At 37.0% G+C, this 23,607-nt stretch overlaps 1 protein-coding gene across 4 annotated transcripts in view; it reads left to right on the top strand.

Annotated features, from left to right (window-relative positions):
- Positions 1-2,073: 2,073 nt before the first annotated feature.
- The window catches only part of senp6a (SUMO specific peptidase 6a), a 31,992-nt gene continuing 10,458 nt past the window's right edge, over positions 2,074-23,607 (top strand). Inside the window, exons 1-14 of one of the 4 annotated variants that reach the window (XM_081379066.1) lie at positions 2,074-2,505; positions 5,191-5,284; positions 6,481-6,544; positions 7,221-7,318; positions 8,267-8,416; positions 10,556-10,617; positions 11,681-11,769; positions 14,126-14,510; positions 16,615-16,856; positions 17,503-17,643; positions 19,492-19,525; positions 19,668-19,856; positions 21,125-21,312; positions 21,396-21,625. In XM_081379066.1, the coding sequence (XP_081235192.1) occupies positions 2,475-2,505; positions 5,191-5,284; positions 6,481-6,544; positions 7,221-7,318; positions 8,267-8,416; positions 10,556-10,617; positions 11,681-11,769; positions 14,126-14,510; positions 16,615-16,856; positions 17,503-17,643; positions 19,492-19,525; positions 19,668-19,856; positions 21,125-21,312; positions 21,396-21,625 (1,997 nt within the window). In that variant the 5' untranslated portion in view covers positions 2,074-2,474. The remainder of the gene's footprint in view (positions 2,506-5,190; positions 5,285-6,480; positions 6,545-7,220; positions 7,319-8,266; positions 8,417-10,555; positions 10,618-11,680; positions 11,770-14,125; positions 14,511-16,614; positions 16,857-17,502; positions 17,644-19,491; positions 19,526-19,667; positions 19,857-21,124; positions 21,313-21,395; positions 21,626-23,607) is intronic. The other 3 variants (XM_081379067.1, XM_081379068.1, XM_081379069.1) reach the window with 3 other exon arrangements.

Here is a 23,607-nt window from a genome sequence, read left to right on the forward strand (position 1 = left end):
ACATTGACGGCGGCTGAGTCTAATCCTATACTCTAGGATACATTAGCTGGGTGCTAAACCTGTTCCTGTAACTAGCTTACTTCCTGCGCAGGAATAATCGACAAACAGACCTCAGCAAATGTCCTTCAAATGCTTTAATTACGGCCGGAGGATCTCTTGAGCAGTTCTTAGAGAATCTCCCCCAAGAAGAAGCAAGGCCAGAGGATCTCAGACAAATTCCATTGAGAATCCCACCAGCTAACACGAATACAACAGTTTTTATAGAATAGGGAGGTATGGCAAAATTATATGAATTTGATTGGTTCTTCACATGCAAACCCTTCTGTTACTAGGTAAAGCAAACTTTGTTTTAAGGATTACTACATTGTTAATCACAAGGTTCAAATTTAGTCATCTGTCTAGTTTCAGTTCCCAAATGTGTTATTTTTACACTCACACAACCAAAGTAAAAGGGGTATGGCAACACAACATACAACATTCAAAAGCACAGGACAGAATGTTTTAGTACATTGTGTTTCAAAGTGTTATCATGTTAGGCCTGAAAAAGGAAGTAAGGTTAGATGTTAGAGACATGGTTAGTTTGATATAGTTTACTATTTTATCTATTAAAATCCACCACACCACCTACACGCTCCCCGCTCCCCCTTAACGATGTACTAAAGATGCCTTCATCCGATTGATTTTGAGGACAGCACAGATGTATCTACAGATGCTACATGACATCCCACTATCCTGTGTGTAATTCTGCGATGGTATAGCTAAAGGAAAAAGTTACATCTGAACAGATTGGTTGGCAGCTCCTTTGGGTGAAATTAGAGAAATGTGGTAACACTTTACAGTAAGGTTCATTAGTTAACATTAGTTAATGTATTTACATTTACAACTTACATGGACTAACCATGAGCAATACATTTGTTACTGTATTAGTTCATCTTTGTTATAGTTAATAAAAAGAAGCTGTTCATTGTTTGTTCATGTTAGTTCACAGTGCATTAACTAATGTTAACAATATTTTAATAAAGTATTAGTAAATGTTGAAATTAAAATGAACAAAGATTAATAAATGCTGTATAAGTTCAGTTAATGCTAACTAATGTAGTTAACTAATGTTAACTAATGAACCCTATTGTAAAGTGTTACCAGAAATGTTTGATCATTTAAATATTTGATGTAATCTGTATCTTATTTCCTGTTGTAACTCTTATTAGAGTATTGCAGAGTAACTGCCAACTAATTGTTACTTTTTTGATGTATATGTTTGGAGGCCATGTGTTTGGAGATTTGTAATATTTGCCAATGGCACACAGAAATGCATCCATTCACGCTTTATAGGTTAGCATTCTCTATAATCTTGTCTTGTTATTTTCTATTTTTTGACGGCTCATGTAAGCTAATATAATGTAATGTTTGAGAATAGTGACATCATATGACATGGTGAAACTGGAGCTCTGATGTCGTGCACCGTGTGTCCAACATCTGCTTGATTGCCTTCTTCAGGTGTGTTTGATAGTTACAAATAAGTTTTGATTTTAATGTGGTGAAATTTTTGTTTACAAGCTACCCCCAAAATTATGCATGGACATTAAAATGTATAGAGTTATTTTTTTACAGTCTACAACAACAACCCTCAGTTTCACAGACAAGGCTAAATTAAGCCTAGTCCTAGACTAAATTGCATGTTTGAGATGTTTAACTGAAAGCAACTTGCACTGACAATCTTAAAATAATGTCAGTTCCATTGTTTTGTCTCAAGATGCACACCAGTAATATGTTTTTTTTTTCTCTCTCTCTCTAAGGCACGTTTTTAATAACTACTTAAATTTCCTAATTGAACTAAAGCCTAATCCTGGCTTAATCTAAACCCTGTCTGTAAAACCAGGCTGAAATGTCCCCTGGTCCTTAATATTAATATTATGAGTTGAGCGGGAAAAAATGCCATAGCCATTCACACCATGATGGTTATATTCTAGATAAATATTTAGATTTAATAAAAATGTACCAATGCACTAGCAAATAGATTATTGAAAATATGACGAGCTATACGACGTTTTACTGATATTGCACAAAAGTCTCGGCGGAAGTGACTCAATAGCGCTTCATGCTGCAGAATAATGCACTTTAACCGCTCAGAGTTTCACAAAAAAATGTCTTAAAATGTAATATTTTTATAAATGCATTTTAATCTCCCACACTGGTCGAGTAATTACCTTAATAAGCTTTTATCGCCGCAGTAAAACGGATATTTTCCACACTGATCCTGTTTTCAGCTGGATTTCTGCTCCTTTGGACTGAAGGTGGACTGAAAAGCACAAAGCGACATAATTTGACGTATACTGAATTTGAGTCAGATTGGGATGTGAACACATTGAATCAAATGTGAAATATTAAAGTGTTTTAATTGTTGGAGTGACAAATCGCTTGAGTGCAGTGCGCGAGATTAACGTTAAACACGTTTGAAGAAGAGATGGACCAAAATGAATCATAAAAAGAGTATATTTATTGAAGGTAAGTCAAAAGACTTATTCGTTTGTGTTTATTTGTCTTTATTGTGTTTTAATGAGCTGTTTGTCTTGTGCTCGTGTAGAAATGTGAGTATTATCCGTTAGTTTTCACCGTGTGTGTGTTAGCTCACATGCTAACCGTGCAGCTCCATTCACAGGAAAAATACACGCATCTGAAGTCATTAAACAACAAATATACTTTAATTAAAGTGCATTGTATTACACGTGCAGTTTAAAGGTATGTCCTCTTTTTAAAGCGTTTATTTCAGTGTATGAATGCTAAAACAAACTGAGGCCTGATGCTATGAGACGATATAAACAAACCTCTGAAATCGTTGAATAAAAAAATGACATTAAAACATACTAAATGTGCTCATTCTGGCTTGCATCAAAAATTAACAAGACTTTATCTATTTGCATTCATCACTGCTGTCTGTAGATGTTTTAGCCATGTTTCTCACTGTTTTAGCGTGGGCCCCAATCTCATACAGTGATACATTGTGTACAGTTGTTGCATATTATAACGTTAATGTTATTTCCTCTGATACGAATGACTATGAAAGAATATGTTGTTATCAGCAGTATCATATTGCCTTCAAAATATTGCCTTCAAAATACATAAAATGCATTTATTAAATTTTTACACATTATGTTGACTGCTCTTGCACTTTTAAAGGAAAAATGTCTGGAGATCTAAAGGTCCCTGCATTTTACAACTTGAGTTTGAAAAAGTATAAAGATGAGGCTAATTCATGTTCACTGCAGGACAGGTAAATAGGACAGCCATAAAAACTGTAGTAAACACCTCTCTGTCTGTAACAGTCTGAAGGTCTGTGCTGAGTTTGGGTTTTAAGTTTGACATTTAGAAAAGTTGTTCTCAGAACCAGTATTATTTTAATAATATAAAACAAATAGCTAAATGTTCCTATTACATTACTCCAGTCTGTCAACACTGTTAGGTCTCAATGCTATTGGTCTCAAGTTGGGCCAGTGGTTCAGGAATCTGAAGACAAAAGGGAGGCCACTATTGCATTGCTCCTGGATGTAAAAAATAGTTTTAAGGACAAAAAAAGTCATTTTTCATAAACTGCTGCTGAAACCCAGAACAGTACTGCTCCCCGATACACATTCAGAAACAGGTCCCATTCCCTCTAGGTCTCCAGAGTTTCTATATTTGTTTATCTATTACTAGTAATGACTACAGCATCTAGGCAGACAAATCAAAGTCCAGAATCGAAACTTTAAGGATCTTTTTACTTTAATAAATAAGGCCTCGACACCGAATTTCAAATACCAGTAAAATCTCACAATTCTTGATTCTAAAAAAACGATCCTATATAAAATTCAAATATTATTAATGACAAGTAAACGGGCAGTAATAAAATAATAACAAATAATCAAAGTATGAACAATGGCACAATTAAATACAATAGAACAAACATACAACTGATATAAACAGTGCTTTTCATGTTTAGGTAGGTTTAACAGTTGTTTAAAGGACAGAAATTCAAATTTAAAGTAATAAAATGTAAAATAACACTGCAAAGTCTCTAATGTATAAATTAGCTTAAATATAGAATAATCCTTATTGAAGTTTCAAAGCTTATTCAGTCAAGACCATTGAGAGATTTTCTCTTTGTCTTTTGTAGTTTAATTAACATTAAGGATACAGACAGTAGCAGAAACATTAGGCTGCTGTCACTTTAAAGTCCCCCTGTGGTGAAAAACAAGCTTTTAATGTTGTGTATATGCTTTTAATATGCTTTAAGACAAACTATGTGCAAATTCATAAGTCAATATTGGAGTATTTTCTCCTTAAAACTGCAGTGAACCAAAGACAGTGTCAAAAACACGGTTTGAAATCGCTGGTGTTTCTGACGTCACAAACTACCTTGTAACCAATCAGATCAACGTGTGATCGTCAACCAGTGGATCTCTGAGCTGAGTGAGTGGAGGCGGGCCTCATTTGCATATTCATAGAACCGTGTATACTTAATGAGGCAAGGGTGTCAAGTTATATTCAAGCTATTGTAAGGCATGAATAATTTTTATCAAGAGAAAAACTTTTAAATATGTCATTATGGTGATCAAAGATGAGTTTTAAGGGATTAAATTAACTACAAGGGGACTTTGAGACATAATGCACGGATCCAACATACTGTTTACACACGCATTATATTTTGCTCTTTCAACCATTCTTACACAATTTGTTACATGGTTGTTTAAGAAATGAAAAGCTACACACTCCATAATTAGGGTTAGAAGAACTGATGCAAAACATATGACATGATAGAAACATGATGATCGCAGCAATAATGATCCAATCAAACACTCTTAAGCACTTTCCTTTTTAAATCCTAACAGCGACTTTATTTTTGCTGGGCAGTGTAGCTTGTAACATTATAAATGTCTTTGAATTTTTGACCAATTTAATACATCATTGGTGAATAAAAGTCTCATTACAAGCCCTTTAGTGGTAGTTTAACTGTTACTGGGTGAGCTGATCGCCAAGATACAGCTCATTGCATCTCAATAAATGCATGTTGCAGTTCTGAAAGTTGATGTATATTTACATCTCATTCTTATTTCTTATTCCACTCAAGGGAAAGAGATCAAGGTAAATTGATACCTCATGATATAATCCTGTGTATGGCTGTGCTCTGATACGCTGTTCTCATGTGTTTGATAGCCCTGGATAAGTGTGAGGACAGGAGAGATGGAGGCTTTAAGCAGTCCTGGAGGTGTTCTCTCTCAGATGATAGTGAAGACGACAGCAGACATGAGTAAGGTCATTCAGCACAGTGCAGCTTACAGCCCACTCAAGCATCTCTGCATCAACGCTTTGAGTCAAACCATATTACTGTGGTAAACAGAGAAACATCAAGGTCAAAGAGAAGATAGAAAACTATATGCCTAGTGGTCCGCTGTGCAGACGAAAAGCTACAATCAAATATCTTTTGCTGAAAGTGGACTTCACTTGTCATTGTTTCGCTACGGCTCGCTGACAGATGCTACTTTTTTCATCGGCACTCGAAAAAGAGATGTTTAGAAGAATGTTTAAGGTCCTCTTTTCATAACAATAAAAGCATAGTGTCTAGAGGTCTGTCAAGCTTTAAAAAAAAAAAAAAAAAAAAAAAAAGGTATGAATAATAAATGCATGACTTGAAATAGACTTGGTTTATGGACAAATGGATTTTTTTTGGCGCACAACCCCGGGTCACTTTGCTTTTATTGTATGGAAAAGAGCAGGCTGATTTATCTCCCATTCTCTCAGTTTTCACTCTAGAACTGAATCTGTGTGATGCCAGGATTTGGTTTGTCTGAAAGTGTTTATGAAGTCGGGTTTATATCAGCAAACCTGTTAGATCGAGTCTCCACGTCAGAAATAGTAGATTCAATCCTGGATGCCGGATCCTGTCAGAAGATATCCATTTTGTCTGGTATCCAAAACCTGTCAACAGCAAGTCAGACTTGTCTGGTTCCCAAAATCAGTGTGTGGCACCCAAAACTGTGTTAACAGTCTTTCATCAGCCAAGACGTTGACTGAGAGACAGAGATGAGCAGAAAGCAGGACATGAAGTAATAATTATATAAAAAAGCAGGGTTTATTTATCGAGTAATCTTAGTTGCTTATGTTTTAATGCCCAGACTTCGTCTGACCAACAGTGTTACACCAGTCTGCTTTACCACAACATCCCATGAAGCCTTGAAATATTCCCCTTATCTCTTATTTGTGAAGACAAGCATTCCTCATTCCCTGAAACCCCACATTCATAAGATTAAATCCACTTGAAATGTAGGGAGTGAAAATGCATGAAAAGAGACCTGTGGTGTTAGGGAATAAGATCCTGATATACTTCCAGTGAAATCGAAGATTTTACTTGAAGTGTATCAGGGTCTTAAGAATCAAACACTTCGGACTAAGCAATCAAACCAAGTGTGAAAACATCCTAAGTGTCTCTCTCTTGTTGTCCGCTAGCGCTGCCCTTATGACCATGGAGCGAGTGAGTGGCCAGCAGGAGCTTTCACCTGAGGGAATCAAGGTATTTACTCTCTCTGTCTCTCATATGCTCATTTTCCTTTCATTGTCTTTCAGTTATCTTTCAATAATTGAGCCCCAATCCTGCCTGTCTTTCTCTTTCCTGCTCCCCTCTGGGTCAGAGTTTGTTTTGGTCTGATGGTGCTAAACGTACTTCATACCTAATTACATGTTATGGTACAATACCAGCTGAAGTATCATGTAGTATTACAGGACCAATTCTGTTGTTTGGATGCATCATTACAGGGGCTGTTCTACAGGTTACTCAAAGATGTTACTTTTTATGTAAAATTACATTTATATTATTATTATATAAAGTTAAAGTTAGTTACATTATATATTATAATTGTAGTATATTATATATAGATGAACTACATGTTGTAAAATATAACATTAATATAATAGATGTAGTATGTATTATAATTGCACACAGTTAGTTTAATTTTTCACCCAATGTTTATACATTTTAATTGTTGCAACAAAGTGTCAAATACAGAGTTTTCTAGAATGTCAATGTATGACATATGAGTCCTTCCAGCATTAGCTGGAATAAACAAACTGTTAATTATAAAGGTATTATACTCGTGGCCATATAGTGTAATTGTGGGGAGTTACATGTTTAGCCCTGGTCTCAGGTGTGTTGAACTATGACCCTGAGCGCTCTGATCTGTCTCTGGCAGACTCCATCCATGAAGAGCTTCAGTGCTAATGGCTCTGTGGAGACTCACGAGCGACGTCCAAATCAATTAAGACCTCTCAACAGAACTGGCAAGCTTAGGTATGTATTTATCCCCCTGGGTAAAAAAGAGTATTTAATATATAAATGTTATAGCTTAGTGTTATTTAATAATTCCATTAATTAGAAATACATTGCAAACTAAAATCTTTTTAGCAATATTCTTTAAAGGGTTAGTTCACCCAAAAATGAAAATTCTGTCAGTAATTACTCACCCTCATGTTGTTCCAACCATGTAAGTCTTTCGTTCATCTTCGGAACACAAATTAAGATATTTTTGATGAAATCTGACAGAATTCTGACTCTTCCATAGGCTTCCAGAGTGACCGAAACTCGCCGACCCAGAATAGTTATTAAAAACATCGTTAAAATAGTCCAAGTGACTCCAGTGGCTCAATCTTAAGTATATCAAGCGACGAGAATACTTTTTGTGCAAAAATACCGACTTTATTCCACTATTCAATTCCTTCTCTCTGGGCCTCGTAGTGTTTTTGCGCAGCGCGTCTGTGTTACACGTCACCACGTAGGCTCACTATTGGCCGAAGCAGGTCATGTGTGTGATGCGTGATGACGTGCAACACAGACGCGCAGCGCAAAAACACTACGAGGCCCAGAGAGAAGGAATTGAATAGTGGAATAAAGTCGGTATTTTTGTTTGTTTTTGCGCACAAAAAGTATTCTCGTCGCTTGATATACTTAAGATTGAGCCACTGGAGTCACTTGGACTATTTTAACGATGTTTTTAATAACTATTCTGGGTCGGCGAGTTTCGGTCACTCTGGAAGCCTATGGAAGAGTCAGAATTCTGTCAGATTTCATCAAAAATATCTTAATTTGTGTTCCGAAGATGAACGAAAGACTTACATGGTTGGAACAACATGAGGGTGAGTAATTACTGACAGAATTTTCATTTTTGGGTGAACTAACCCTTTAAGTATTTCCATCAGATATTTATACTCATGCCTTTTGTTGCTGTTCATGGTCTCCCAGTGAAGCAGCTCATTCAGTGAGTGTGTCTGCGCTCCCCAGTCGAACCAGCTATCTGATAATGAGCCCGGCACCGTCCCAAGGAGTCGTGGTTCAGGGGCGGCTCTTCCAGCACGCACAGTTCTCTTCTCCAAGCAGAAAGATGGAGCAAAGGTACGGCACTGGACCAGCTGACTTTACAGAGTAACAAGTGCAAACATCAAGTAGGTCAGAATATGCTCTACTGGAAGTATGAGTATCGGGAGGAATACTGCCTTGATTTTAGTTAACCGTAAGCTGTTTTCAAGTGCAAAGATAAAACAATATGAGACATAAGCCTCTGTGTTTTTGATTTTGCCCCTTTTACACCTGGCGTTAAGATGTGTTTTGGTTGATCGGACCATAAGTAGATGAGGGAGACACATTTTTTTACATACATTTTACATGACCCAGTTTACATCTGGTGTCTTTTGTCCACTTTCAACCACTTCTGTCCTGATTTGTTCAAGGAGAGGATCTATGGGCGGGAACATGTATGGGTTTTTTAGATCTTTTGATCTAATGGACAAAATAAGCTCACAATTTATATGAATGTACCTGGAGACGACTGGAAAACAGAGAGCAGCAGCTTTAGTTTCTGCTCTGACAGCCTCAAGACCAGCCGAACGCTGTGAGTGTGTGTTAGAAATCAGGAATGGAGAGAGAACATTGTGTTTGGTCCGTTTTTCATCTTCAAACTAGGGGTGTGTGATATCACAATTTTTGATCGTGGGCGATTAAAATGTCTCCACGATCTGCTTTTGAAGAAATATCGCAGTATCGTGTTACAGTGCATTCTATCAATCGCAGTTCTGGCGCCTCCGTCTCAACACACTGCACAACGCGACGTACAAACACATCACATGTTAATGCAGATACGGGACACTGCAATTCACAAAAGTTAATTATTTGCATGTGCTTTAAAGCCTTGCCGGTTAAACATTTCATTCGCGTGCTGAAGAGCTGTTCTAACGTGTGCTTTTCTGAGCACGTACTTGCGAAGCGTAGGAACTAACAGTCTGTCAAACAGCACCTGGAGACTGGACTAAGTTATCTTTTGAGGTTCATTGCGCTAATACTGTCAAATACACACAAGGTTTATATAAGCAGAGTTGGTTATATCTAAAGTGAAAGCAAACATTTGAGAGAAAATCTGGTGCGTGTGTCATACGCGTATATTAGATGCGTCACGTGCCTTAAAGCGACAGTAACCTAATAGTAAACATGCTGCCACTTGTCATTATTGAGGCGAGACACGGCAGGCAAAAACATTGTTTTTTTTTTTTACTGGTCAATTTTGAGATTTTTGGATATTTGTCTTCAATAACATGTCTTCTTTCAGACTTGTGGTGAAAAAAAGTCCGAAATACACATTTAGGTCTTTATTTTACTACACTTTGTCTGTTTGCGTCTGTAGATTTCTCATAAATTCAACAAAAGTTGGCGTTCTTAATCCTCCCGCTGCTCCGCGATCTCTGCCATCACCCTGTCATCACACACACCGTTAGGAAGCTCTCTCTCTCCTGTACAGTGCTGTCAGATCCAAATATGGTCATTTCCTTTTTATCAGCAACCAATCGTGAAAGTAAAAGGGCTGAATGCGCAATCTCATTGGCTGATGATAAATCTTTAAAGCCCGTTTTCTCAAAATGACTTTTCTCTTATACTCCATGTCCGAAATCTCCACTTCAGTAGCACCGATATACACCAAACTTTCCAGTCTTGTACTTAGTTATATTATGAAGACATTTACTGAGGGATTTGTAAATATATTATTCCTAGCCTGATTTGTATAACATTTTATTACAAAAAACATGGCGAAAATCATTTTTTTAAGGCTATTGACAGTATATTCTGATTTACAGGATAACAAAAGTAGATATCCATAAATCCCTCCGTATTTTTTTTTACCATCTAATATGTGAACACAATGAAAAAATAATTTTTAACCTGGCTTTATCCAATATTTCAGATCCTCAGATTTCTTTTTTTTTTAATGTATGCAAATTAGCACATATTTAATTAGATATTGCCTAATTTGCATATTTAAACATTAAATTACAAAAAAAAAAAATTCTCATCTTAAAGTAGGTAATCAACTGGGAAAGTTTCATGGTGATATCTGCTAGTTAAAAATTTACCCTATTCACCTGTAGTGTCTCGCCTTCACCAAACAATGAGGGCCTAATGTGAATTGAAACCAGAACGTCAGATGTGACGGATCTGCTGTATTTCTGAATTCTCATGCTGTCTGCCAATGTGTGTCTCCTGCAGATCTGATCTGATCCAAAGAGTGGAGCTGGAGAACATTCTTCTCACGTGTCCACCGATGTCAGGTAAGCAGACAGAGCAGCTCCTGCACTAATGAGTCCTCTCACTTACTGACAGATACAGAGCGCATCAATTTAGAAAGGAGTGTGAACTGGTTACTGGAGTTACTTTGTGAGCAATCAAGTAAAGTGATAATGCTGCACTATATAATCTTTTTGTTCAAAATTAAAAAATTTAAACAATGAGTGAGTATATCATAAAACCCTTGGAAATTGTGTTTTTGCCTTATTCTTAATCACACCTAATGTAATTATTTATATTTTGGAGTTGAACTGGATACTTTAATCATTCATCCATGCGTGTTTATATCATGTCTGTAAATAAAAGGGGAGAAGCTCAGGCTACTACTACAGTGGAAGTAGTTTGAAGCCACAACAACTGAACCTCGAACCGAAAAGTGTTTGCAAGCAAAAAGGGGAAGTGATAGTACCCATAATAAAACACAAATCAATATAGTTTGCAATTGCATCACATTTGCTTTGGATTGATTGTTTATTTTGTTAACAATGCCTGTCTCTACTATACAAGATTTTATCCACTTGTACCATTTGTATATAGTTTTATTTTTATTTTATATATAAAATTATTATAATTTTTTTTTTTTATTGTGTTTATGTCGACATGCAATCACAAAAAGGTCAACATGTATGTTAGGCAATACAAAATACTAATCTTCTTTTGTTTTCAGACCAAATGTTATGTTTGGAAAAGTGCATAATTAATAAGCATAAGTCGCACTTTATTCCTGTTTTTGAGTTATTATGCAAGTGTGTCTTTCGCAGAAAATGTCAGAAAAGTTTGCCTCCAATGTATATTGTCAAATGTGCAAGATCTTTTTAATAAAAAAATAAAGTAATAAAAAAAAAAAAAAAAACAATGCCTGTCTCTAAACAAGTTATAGCCTTGGTTATAGTTTTCACCTTTATCTGCTCTGAATAGCAATCATTACTGTATGTCTAATGTCATTAGTATATAGTAAATAGTAAATAGTGCCATATAAAATACTTACCTATATTTATTATAAAACATATTGATATATATGACTGTTGTTCCACTGTACATCCCTAGATTCAGGAAACATCGCTATTAAGAGACGTGTCCATCAGAAACGGCGGACGATGAACAGCAGTCCTGATACTGTGGGCAAACCAGTTGAGGTGAGATTGGTTTGCTCTACATTTAAATGTATGATAATTCATGTCAAATGTGCTTTTTTGTAGTTTATTCATTTTTGACTGAACATAACCCTTAAACACAAAAATGTAAAGTTCTGTCATCAATTACTCACCGTCATGTTGTTCCAAATCCATAAGACCTGATGGCTTTATATGATGAACAGATTTAATTTAGGCTTTTATTCACACAGGCGTTTATAGAGTAGAGCTGCAGCATTAGTCGTATTAATTCAAAATAATCATTGAGATATTGGCCTGCTGTTTATTTGACCTGAAAACATTTATTTATTTATTTGACATTAACGGTATCTTGCATTGGTTTCAAGCCTCCACTATTTCTCCTGCTTGTGGGTGCCGGATGTCAAGAGTTTAAATCCCCCCTAAACTGAGCTTTTATCTTAAAGGAGTAGTTCACTTTAAAATTTGCCCATGATTTACTCACCCTCAAGCCATCTTAAACCATCCATCCATCATAAACTCCACGTGGCTCCGGGGGGTTAATGAAGGCCCTCTGAAGCAAAATAATGAGTTTGTGTAAGAAAAATATTCATATAAGACTTTATAAAGTAAAATAACGAGCTTCCGGCCAAACGAACGTACGGATCGCACTTAAGTCTAAAGCGCAACTCATGTGAGTAATGCGACGAACTGCTGATATTTACGCTACGCCATGATGCACTACGCTATTTCCGACATCAGAAGTTGCGTAAGTTAGACGCAAGAAATCTGAGTGAACCATCTCACAGTGACGCACTAATAAATAAAAATCGACCATATTGTTTGCCATTGTGGCTGATGAATAAATGCACTTGCTCTCTGCTACCATACAAAAGTATAAATCAAACATTATTTGTAATTATTGGAATTAATATTAGGAATTTTACAGTTGTAGCTTTTGAGAGAAGCTTATTAAAACTACATAGCCACCATCTGTTTATAGTGTTTAGACTATTCAAAGATGTAAATGGCTAAAAGGAAAAAAAGATGAGTATTTTTCTTTGCAGTCTGTCAGTATGAATTAGCATTTGTGGAGTGATCTGTGGTTTGTCTCATTTGCAAATAAATTGCTTCTAATAAAATCTCAAACATGAAGACAAATTACAAAGCACTCACCAAAACCATGCATTACCAGAAGTTGTTCAGTTTACGCTTATCAATACAATTGTAATCTATATATATATATATAGATATAGATTTTTTTTTTTTTTTTTTTGATAAAGCTAACGTATCAATCATGAGTGAAATCATTTTTGAGCAAAATAATCCTGATTATCAGTTAAACCATTTTTGGGAAGCCCTAATATAGAGCACATCAAATATGGTAAACAAAAGCTCAAACATTTACACTTGACGCGCGAGAAACAATGAGCTTCATTCTAGCTTTTGTTTACCATATTTGATGTGCTGTATGCATGTGCGTTGATCAATGATTGTATGTTAACAAAAGGCTGAATTAAATCTGTTCATTATATAAAACGATCGTGTCTCTTCGAAAGACTTGGATTCAATTTCTCCATTCATATGGATGTGTTTTATGACCTTATTATGAACGTTTTGAACTGACAGAAGGAAGGACAGAAATTCCATTACAGATTTGCGCAAAACTTTTGTGAATTTTTTTTTTTCTCTTGCGATATGTCATTCCAAATATCATGGCAACGGACGTTGGTAGATTTATGTGTATCCCAGCCACTGCACTGGCCATTATTATTAATCGAAGGAGACGTATGTGTGTTTTCATTAATTGCATTAATGGTAAGGAACGACCCTTATAATACTTGTGAGCGGCACATATGATGTGTTTCTGGGTGTTTCTCCCTCAGATCTGCTTCGAGGTCTTGATTGTCGCATTTATTTGAAGTTTAGAATCCAGTCTTCCTGTGATTCTTCTGTCTATTATGAATTTAATAAAGAACTCTGTCACACACCGCGTCGTCTACGTCAGGTGACTGTAAATGCGCAAAAAGTGTTTACATTGCAATTTTGCAAAATATTTATTTTTCGAATTGCCTGAAAAACCTCCTCATGCGAGTGTAAACTTTTTTGCGATAAATGTGAGTTTTTGCGAAAATGACGTGTTTCCATTGGCCGTATTTTCAATTCGCAATTTCAATTTGCACTATTTGAAGGGTAATGTAAACGCGGCTTGAGGTTTGGGTGAATAGACTTTCAGTGGAGGGACATGCATCTCTCAGACTTCATTAAAATATCTTCACTTGTGTACCAAAGATGAATGAAAGTCTTACGGGTTTGGAACTACATGAGAGTTTTTGGGTGAACTATCCCTTTAAGTGTGTAATGTTATAAAGTCTAAATGATGTCTTCCCACACCCGGCAGCCCCTTCAACCTGATGATTACCTCACAGTTTGTGGTAAATGTAGCCAGCCGAGTGAGGACCATGTAAAATGTGACCGCTGTGGAAATATCCTTCCTGCTGAGACTCTTTCTGCTGTTACATCATCACTGCCCACTCGGCCCTCGGTTCCCTCGCAGACGCCCGGCCTTCAGATCAGCAGAAGCTTTTATGAGCCGCCCTCTGGGGGGTGCTCTCAACAGCTAGACGTCATAATAAACCCATCGGTGCGGATCACCCATGGAAACATGCTCCTGACGCACAACGGACGAGCCGTCGCCACTTCTGGAAGCTCAGCGTGTAACGGACACAAGCCAGCTGGAGGCAAGAAACAGCAGGCCACCAAACTATGTGAATTAAACGACCCTAGTAAGTACAACTACACTTCAGACTCTTACATCCCTTATCACATTATGCTACACCGATCATCTCAAACATTTGTCGTGTTGTTTTCGGTTAGCCGGTTCGATTAGCTTTGCTTAGAAAGGTGCACATAAAAGAGGTCCATACTAGGGACACACCAAGCAGACGCCAAAGAACTAGCGCTGATGAATGCCGACTGTGTTGTCGCCTGCGTCGGGGCAGAAAAACTGCACTTGAACACACCGAGAACTACAGCCGACTCTCAGCTAGCATGCGCGTTCTGTGTCTGCGTGGAAATGAGACAACTCTATATTTCCAGATATATTTGTCTATGTTTGTCATTCAAAAAGGGCAATCGACACAGTAGATACACAAACCGTAAACAAAGCAGCGCATGCAAAAACCGTTTTGAATATCAATCCTGCTGATGTCAATATCAATCCTCCACTATGCTCATGTTAAAGGACAAGTCCGGTATTTTACACTTAAAGCCCTGTTTACAGATCGTTTCTGATGAAATAGAACGGTTAAGATTAAAATTTGGACACATGCTGCTGTCCCGAATTTTAGGTTTCTTTCGCTTTCCCCCCCACCTCCACAATGGCTGCATATGTGCACTGGAACAATCCTTCCTAAAACGCATTAAACTTTTGTTTACAAAGACATGAAACTCACCGAGTGGTCAGGGGTGTTCACTGATATGCTCACACAAAAATCGCTGCAAAAGATGCTTTCCAACAGGTTTTATCGTAGTTTTTGTCCAACTCCATTGACTTGTATTGGATGTGCTGTGAGGTACGGTATTACTCCGCCGCCGGAAACTGGGCTGGAGTGTCTATTATTCAAGCTCTCAACGGAAGAATGTACGGGTGTGAGGCGTTTGGAAAAATAGGTCCACAGTTTTACAACGAATGGTAAAACACCTGTTGGAAAGCATATTTTGCAGCGATTTTTGTGAGCATATCAGTGAGCACCCTTGACCACTCGTATACGTATAATACCTAAATGTATAAGAAATACATATCGCAGTATTTCTTTCTTTGTCTCTTCAGCTATCTTATGACTGACTTACTAACTATTTATTATTTTTCTTTTTTATAACCTTCCACAAACCCAAGTGCATAACAAGATAAGAGGAACATACAACTTGCAACAAAGCAACGTACGATAATGTTACTGATAATAATAAACATTCCAGAATAAATATAATACTATATTTTTAGTGTTCAATAACTGTTTAATCGTGAGTTAAAAAGCATTTTTGATCAGGCTTAAAGGAGAACTCCGGTCAATTTTAACATTGAGCTCATTTTTTTGTACATTTGGAGTGCTGTCAATACAGAGAACAACGACAAAAATTGGTGTTGCCTACACCGAGTTATTCTATTTTTAAAATTTGCACCCTGTTGACTTCAATAGGGCAAGTAGTAAGCCTGCTTTTTAGCCTCTTAACATCCTTGATGTGTCATTACAAGTGCACAGAAAATGTGAGTGATTCCTTCCGAGTGAACACGGGTGGATCTGACTGCAGTAGATGTTAGAGATATTAATAAAAACGAAGTTAATTCAGCCAGCGCTCATACCTTTGTTTACATCCTGTTTTCGGTGGAACGCCATAGTAATCGATTGTCGAGTTCACGCGCGTGATCATTGGTAACTAAACCTATGCGCGTGAACTCGACAATCGATTACTATGGCCTTCCACCGAAAACAGGATGTAAACAAAGGTATGAGCGCTGGCTGAATTAACTTCGTTTTTATTAATATCTCTAACATCTACTGCAGTCAGATCCACCCGTGTTCACTCGGAAGGAATCACTCACATTGTCTGTGCACTTGTAATGACACTTAAAGGATGTTAAGAGGCTAAAAAGCAGGCTTACTACTTGCCCTATTGAAGTCCACAGGGTGCAAATTTTAAAAATAGAATAACTCGGTGTAGGCAACACCGTTTTTTGTCGTTGTTCTCTGTATTGACAGCACTCCAAATGTACAAAAAAATGAGCTCAATGTTAAAATTGACCGGAGTTCTCCTTTAACCAAAAGATGTCATATGAGATGACACCAGTAATCCAGATCTGTGTTGTTTGTGTGTTTTGATGAAATGCAGTTGTGCTGTCCAGTGATGAGGATGAAGATAGTGATAATGTCAGCAGCACCGGGACGGTCAACCGTTTAGACAGCGTGTCTCCAAGGCCAGCGGACTCTGCCCACTCGTCTCCAGCGCCCTCCGGTGGCCGGGTGGAAGCAGCGGTGAAAGCAGCCGGGGAACACGAGGACCTTAGTGCTGACTTTTTCACACAGGCAAACCACAGAAACCCTCTGCCCAGGAGGAGTCGAATGAGAGATTCAGTAAGGAGTGTTACATGTGTTTGCTATTTTTTTTTTTTTCTTTTTTTTGGTCCAATAACAAAAATTCAGTAAACATTATTTGTAGAGCACCTGCCATCCAATATTCACAATAAGCTTTGATACTTTTGATATGAAAATAAATCTGAGCTTTTCTAATTATGTCAGTTTTATCAAAACAAGAAAAACTGTTTTGACGCTCTTTAATGTGGCGTGACAGATCGCTGTGTAGCGCCTCAGTTGAAGCGGCATGTGAACCGATCATCTCTTCCTCTTTACTAGTTACAGCAATAAGTGCTTCAACTGCAGAAAGACCACAATAAAACAGCCTTTAAACTGTCATGTGATGCTGCATTTACCTCAAGAAAGTTATTCAATGTCCATAGCTTGCTAGCTAGAAAAAATATCTTCACTTTTATGATAGCCCCTAATTAAATGTTTATATTGAATTAATTGAATTAGAGTAGAAACTAATAATATTATTAAAAAGTTAATAAAAAACAGCCATTTAAATGTAGAATTGAGCAGTTGTAATTTTAAGAAACATGCAGATCAGTAAAACTGAAGAACTCTTTACAGGATGTAGAGTGTGTGTTCATTTGTTGTTCGTGTTGTGTTTGGATTTTTTATTGGTGTATTTCTCTTGCAGTTTGGGAACACTGTGTGTGAAGATCCATCTCCGTCTAAGAAGAGGAAAATGGAGCAGGTGCAGATGTTGAGCAGTATTATTCTGGAGTGCAGGAGCGTGAGGATTGGCACACTACGCAGGATGGTCACCAAACCTGTCGTGGTGAGATCACTTAAACCAAACACCAGTTTCAGATCATGTGCAGGATTGGGAAATTAGATTTTATTTTTTTAATACTCAAATTGAATGATGATCTTGACGTTCAGTTCTGTTAATTGCTTAGTTGGGGACATTTAATTTAATATTCAACAATATTATTGATCTGCCTGCATTGACGGCATTATATGAGAACTGAGCTGGACGATGACATCACGGTTTTCTCCAGAGCGGCTATATATAAATAAATTAACTAAATTAATAACTTTTTTAAAACTGGACTGTGACGCTATTTTCTTCTAGAAACAAACTGTTGCATTATTTTCCTGTTATCTCTGTAAAGCTGCTTTGAAACAAATTTTGTAAAAAGCGCTTTTTAAATATAGGTGACTTGTTGAACAACATGAGTGTGCGTGGTTTTTAAGGAAAGGGTTAGTTCACCCAAAAATGAAAATTCTGTTATTAATTACTCACCCTCATGTCGTTCCAAACCTGTAAGACTTTCGCTCATCTTCAGAAAACAAATGAATTTCTTTTTAATGAATTCGAGAGCTTTCTGTCCCTCCATTGACAGTCCATGCAACTACCACTTTGACGCTTAAAAAAGTTCGAGATCGTAAAATTAATCCATATGAATTGAGTTTAGTCCAAGTTCTCTGAAGAGACACAATCACTTTATATGATGAACAGATTTAATGTAGGCTTTTATTCACATATAAACATTCATCAGCAAACATAAACAGAAGCTCAACCGAACTTGCTTTAATTCACAAGAAAAAACCTCATTGGTTCGTGCAGAAGCTCAAACGCGCTGCGTAACACGAGAATAAACCTCATTAGTTCTTGCTGAAGCTCAAACGTGCTGCGTAACTCGAGAATGAACCTCATTAGTTCTTGCACGTCATGTAAACATGCTTCTGCTTACCAAATCTGATGTGTTGATGAATGTGAATAAAAGCATAGTATACAGCGATTGAGTCTCTTCAGAACATTTGGACTAAACTGCTCAATTCAAATGGATTAGTTTCACAATCTCTTAATTAACTTTTAGAAGCTTTAAAGTGGTAGTTGCATAGCTGTCAATGAAGGTACAGGAATCTCTTAAGATTTCTTTAAAAATATCTTAATTTGTGTTCTGAAGATGAATGAGTCTTACAGCTTTGGAATGATATGAGCAAGAATGAATTGTCAATTTTCATTTTTGGGTGAACTATCCCTTGAAATACAAAATTCTGTCAACTCTAGATGGTGCAGGTTGACAGGTCCTTAACTCAACCTGCTTGCAATCACATCGTTCTCTAATGCCGAGTTCACACTGAACGATTTTAGGCACAAAAATGGCCGAGATCATAGGCAAATCGGTGCTCGTTCACGCGAGTGACAATCACACAGTGTGAATTATCAAAGACACGATCTGAGAGATGGCCGACGCCCGTGAGATATTTGGCATGCTAGATATCTGGACCTGTTGGCGACTCAAAATCCTGCTGTGTGAATGAATGTGAGTGAGTTTGGAGTAAATGCATGTTATTAAATGTTGTCTGTTGTTGGACGAGGTTCATAAATGCTTCTCATGTTTGGAAAGATGTTTGATGAGTGTTGTTTTTTCAAATGCATGTTATAAGTGACTCAAACTCACAGTGCTTTCAGATGAAGCAGCGTTTACAGAGCCATACATCAATGGCAAGCTGCACATAAAAAATAATCGCAGCCTTTGCGATTTTAAAATTGCGATAAGCCATCTCGATTTAAGTGCGATTACATTTAAATTGCGATTAATCGTTCAGCCATACCCATTACCATGCCAAACACTCCGAGATTTGTCATGACAAATGTTTTTTTTTCTTCCTTTAGTTTACAGTGGACTACATTCAGCTGGAGACAGAAGGTAAGATACAGCTTTGAAAAAAAGTAAAGTAGAAAGAAACGTTATGTTGTCAAAGGTCACTAGTATGACTTGAGGATTTGTAAAACAAGACTCAGTGTCTGTTCCAGTCTCATTTCTTCCCTGTGGTGTTGTGATTTTGAAGGTCCTGAGGTGGACGTGCTGGAGAGCGTTTATTTGAAGTCGTCTGAGCTGACCGGATGTGAGTGGTGTAACGTCAGGAAGCTGCCGGTTCTCTTTCTGCAGACTAACAATAAAGAGTGCCAGCGTTTACAGGCTGAGCTGCAGATGTCTAAGGACAATGAAGGAATATGGTACGACTGCAACGGCAACAGTGAGTATCGGAACTAAATCATATCAAACAAGCATAAAAAAGTTAACGTAAGAGTCAGTGCACAAATAAAAAGTTAGTTCTGGGGAAATTTTTGGCAGCATTTTCTTGTAGATGCAGCAACAGACTAAAGGCCAATTCACACTTCACTGACCAACACAGACAAACTATAGTATGTCACTTCTCAGTAGGGCTGCACAATACTGGAAAAAAACGTACATTGTGATATTTTGTTTTTCTGCGATATATATTGAGATTAGCTTGTAAAGAATTAATCATTCTAGAATAATTGGGGTGGTTTTGTAAGGTGAATCTGACTGCATAGAAAATAAACAAATTACAGGTGCAGAAATTGAATATTCAAATGTAAAATAACAGTCTTCACTGTATAAATGAAATATAACTCATATAATTAATTAATTAATTAATATAATTAGTCTTTGTTAAAGCTACAAGTCATTTTCTCTTTCTCTGTTGTTTATTGATCACCATTGGCGACACAAACAGCTGTGGGTACATTAGGCTGCTGTCACTTTAAGGAATGCATGGACATAATATAAATGACACGCATTCGTTTTCTTTCTCTGTTAACAACACATAACCGACTGTGTTTACGAGGATACTCGCCGAGACGGGCATTTTGACTTCATTTTGCGTGCATGTGTCAGTTTAAGCTCTAAAGAAAGAGAAAGCGAGCTGAATTCGGCTTTCACGTGCTGTCTGCGCGGCTCTGTGTGTGCGCACGCGAGTCCTCTTGCGCTTGATTCCTGACTCAACTTAAAACACTTAAAAACTTGAAAATGTTTCACTCTGATAGTTAAACTTTGCAGTTAATCCGCACATCACATGCGTTCCGAACCAGGGGACAGCTGGCCCGTACGGATCAACTAAACTCAGTTAAACTTGACATGGCACATCGCGATATCAATGCTAAAACGATATATCGTGCAACCCTAACTTCTCAGAAATTCCACAACCCGACAAATGCCGAATCAACATGTTCAGTCGGCGAAATCAAGCGGCACCAACAGACACACACTGATCCGAGTTTTTTCCCCACGATTGATAGAAAGGTCCCACATAAAAATCGTGACCTCTGTCATGTATCTATTTGTTTTCATCGCTGGGAAATTAAAGTACATTTGCTCAGAGCTGGTAGTGATCACTTCATTTTCTTGGTTTCATCTTTGTTGGTGATTTTACTGCTTACATTTGGACTAAATCTGAATTTTTCTCTTTGATTTCCCTTTCTCGTTCTTGCTGATGCTCAGACGATGAGAAGTATATTGTGTTGATTTTCGAGAACGGCCCCTCGATGCAAGAACAAATGATTCTGGAGGATATCCTTGCTGAAATCGGCCGAAACAACAAACTGCCAGATTTCCCGAAGAAGATTAATTTTGATGAGGCCAATGTTAGACTGGTTGAGTACAATAAAGCCTCCAAAGAAAAAGTAAAGGTGATTTATGTTACGATCTTTCATAATAATTCTGACTTGATGTTTGTTGTGTTAAAGGTGCCAATATTTGTCCCTCACCTCAGGTTAAAGAAGAGAAAACTGTAGTATCAGCAACACCCTCACCTTCATCCCCTTCAGCATCCTTTTCGGTCGTGACGGTTACCGTGGCAACAGCAAATCCGGCCCCGACGGTCCCCATCCTGTCTGCAGCGACGAGTTTCCAAACACGCATGTCTGCTCGGCTCCTAGAGTTCTGCGAGGAGGAGGAGGAGATGGCAGAGCTCCTGCCAACCTTCACTGGACCAATCGTCAAGTAAGACCCATTACATCTGCATGTTTCATGCGTCACATTTGGTTTATAACCTTTTTGCTTTTTTTTTTTGCTTTGACAGGGCTCAGTAATAGCACTTTAACTGCTAGCTTAGTCAGGCCAGTGGTTCAAATTAGGGCTGGGCGATCTGAAAAAAAAAAAAAAAAAAAACATTCTCTTTTTGTTATTTTTCAGAACGTTTCACCAAGTGATCGACATGGTGTAAACATTAAACAAATGACTTGTTAAATATCTGCAGAAAAAATGTCTGAAATATGAAGGCGAATATCATACAAACTTATTTTAAACTAACCTATATGAAAAATGCAAAATATTTCTTAGCCAAAAAGTAGACATTCAGTTTTAGATGTCAACCCCAAAAACTCAAGGCAATTCAAAATGACTAAAGTCACCATCATGCAAACATGAAATCAGAAGTAGTCCTTTGCTGGTTTTTGTATTCCACTGTGCTGTTTTTCCATGTGAACATGTTTGGCTTTTGTGCTCACATCTCGTCTTTTGCAGCGTCTCGCGCACGAAACAGCGCTCCAAAAACACGGCGCTCAAGTTAAAAGAAGTCTGTTATTCTTGCATTTGTTTAGCAATGTGTTACGAGAGCGCCATCATGTAGTCAGTACCTTTTTTTTTTTTTCTCTTAACTGACATTGCTGTATTGTCAACATGTCTAATTGTAACATTTGCTAATATTTTTATTCAAAACCTAAATTTATTGATTTAAAAAAAAAAAAAAAAATCGTGGCAAAACATAAAATTCAAATGAATCAGAAAAATCGCCCTGGCCTAGTTCAAATGTTTACTTCTATTTTGTAAATGCATTTTAATCTTATTGTGAATGATTCATCCTGGCATACATTTTATGTCTTTTATTCACTTAATGTTTAATCAAAAATGTCATGACTAGATTTTCTGGTGAAAATGACTTTCTCCTTGGTCGAATTATTCCAGACATCACTTAGTCTGCTTAACTTTTGTAGCTTTAATTATTACTTAAAGTTACTGTCGCGTAACGTGTTATTAATCACAGTAAGCCGTGAAAAAGGACTCAATGCGGTTCTCGTGCTGATGGACACACAGCTGAAGCGTGAGCACAGATGCCGCCTCTCAGATGCATGTATTCCCGAATTCATTCTCTCTCACAGCTTATTGCGCTTGAATGGTCAAATTAACACACAATTATGTGGAAATGCAGATTGTGTGGAGTATTCATGTAAACAGTCTTTTTTGTCCTACGTGAACAGTTAGGATCAAATCAGACGTGTAACAGTATATTAGATCCGTGCATTTGTTCTTAAAGGGACACCGGCCTCATGAACTGTTGCCATCCATGTCATTCTTTTTTTTTTTTTTTTGCTTTTGACTGGATCACTTTTGTATCTTTAATATGAATCAATTTATACTTTCTATCATAGAATAAAGACTACAGTATACAGTATTTTATTTTTTACAATTGATTATTCAATATCTGTATTTTTTCTTAAGACATGTTAAATAAAACTAGGCTACTTCACCTGAAAAACTTAGTTTATTTAATTTGTATATTTTTTTCTGTTGTATTTGTCATTGTTTATTCATTGTCAATTTTATATTTGCAAAATTTAGTTTTTTATAAATGAATTTTATTTATGTACCAAGTAGTTTTTATTTTTTGTCTTAGGTCTGCCTTGCTTTATTACAGAAAGCTTCCAGCCAAATGTGTAATGATTGCAGTCAGCTTGATAATAATGTTGGGTAGACTAAAATGGGAAGAAAAAAATTAATTAATTTCAAGGTTAACAATTCATTCAGTGAGAATTTTTTTCTAGACCTATTAAACTGTCTGCTGCTGTCAAATAAGAGAAGTAACACAAAACCATAAACTACAGTCAAATCTATGCATATATCGAATCCTTAAAATTGAGAATCGATTTTCAATCGAATCGTGTCCTGAAGAATCAGTTTGTAGAATTTGAAGGAACAAATCTTTC

Source organism: Scardinius erythrophthalmus (genome assembly GCF_964197995.2).
Source record: "Scardinius erythrophthalmus genome assembly, chromosome: 11".
NCBI classification, from domain to species: domain Eukaryota; kingdom Metazoa; phylum Chordata; class Actinopteri; order Cypriniformes; family Leuciscidae; genus Scardinius; species Scardinius erythrophthalmus.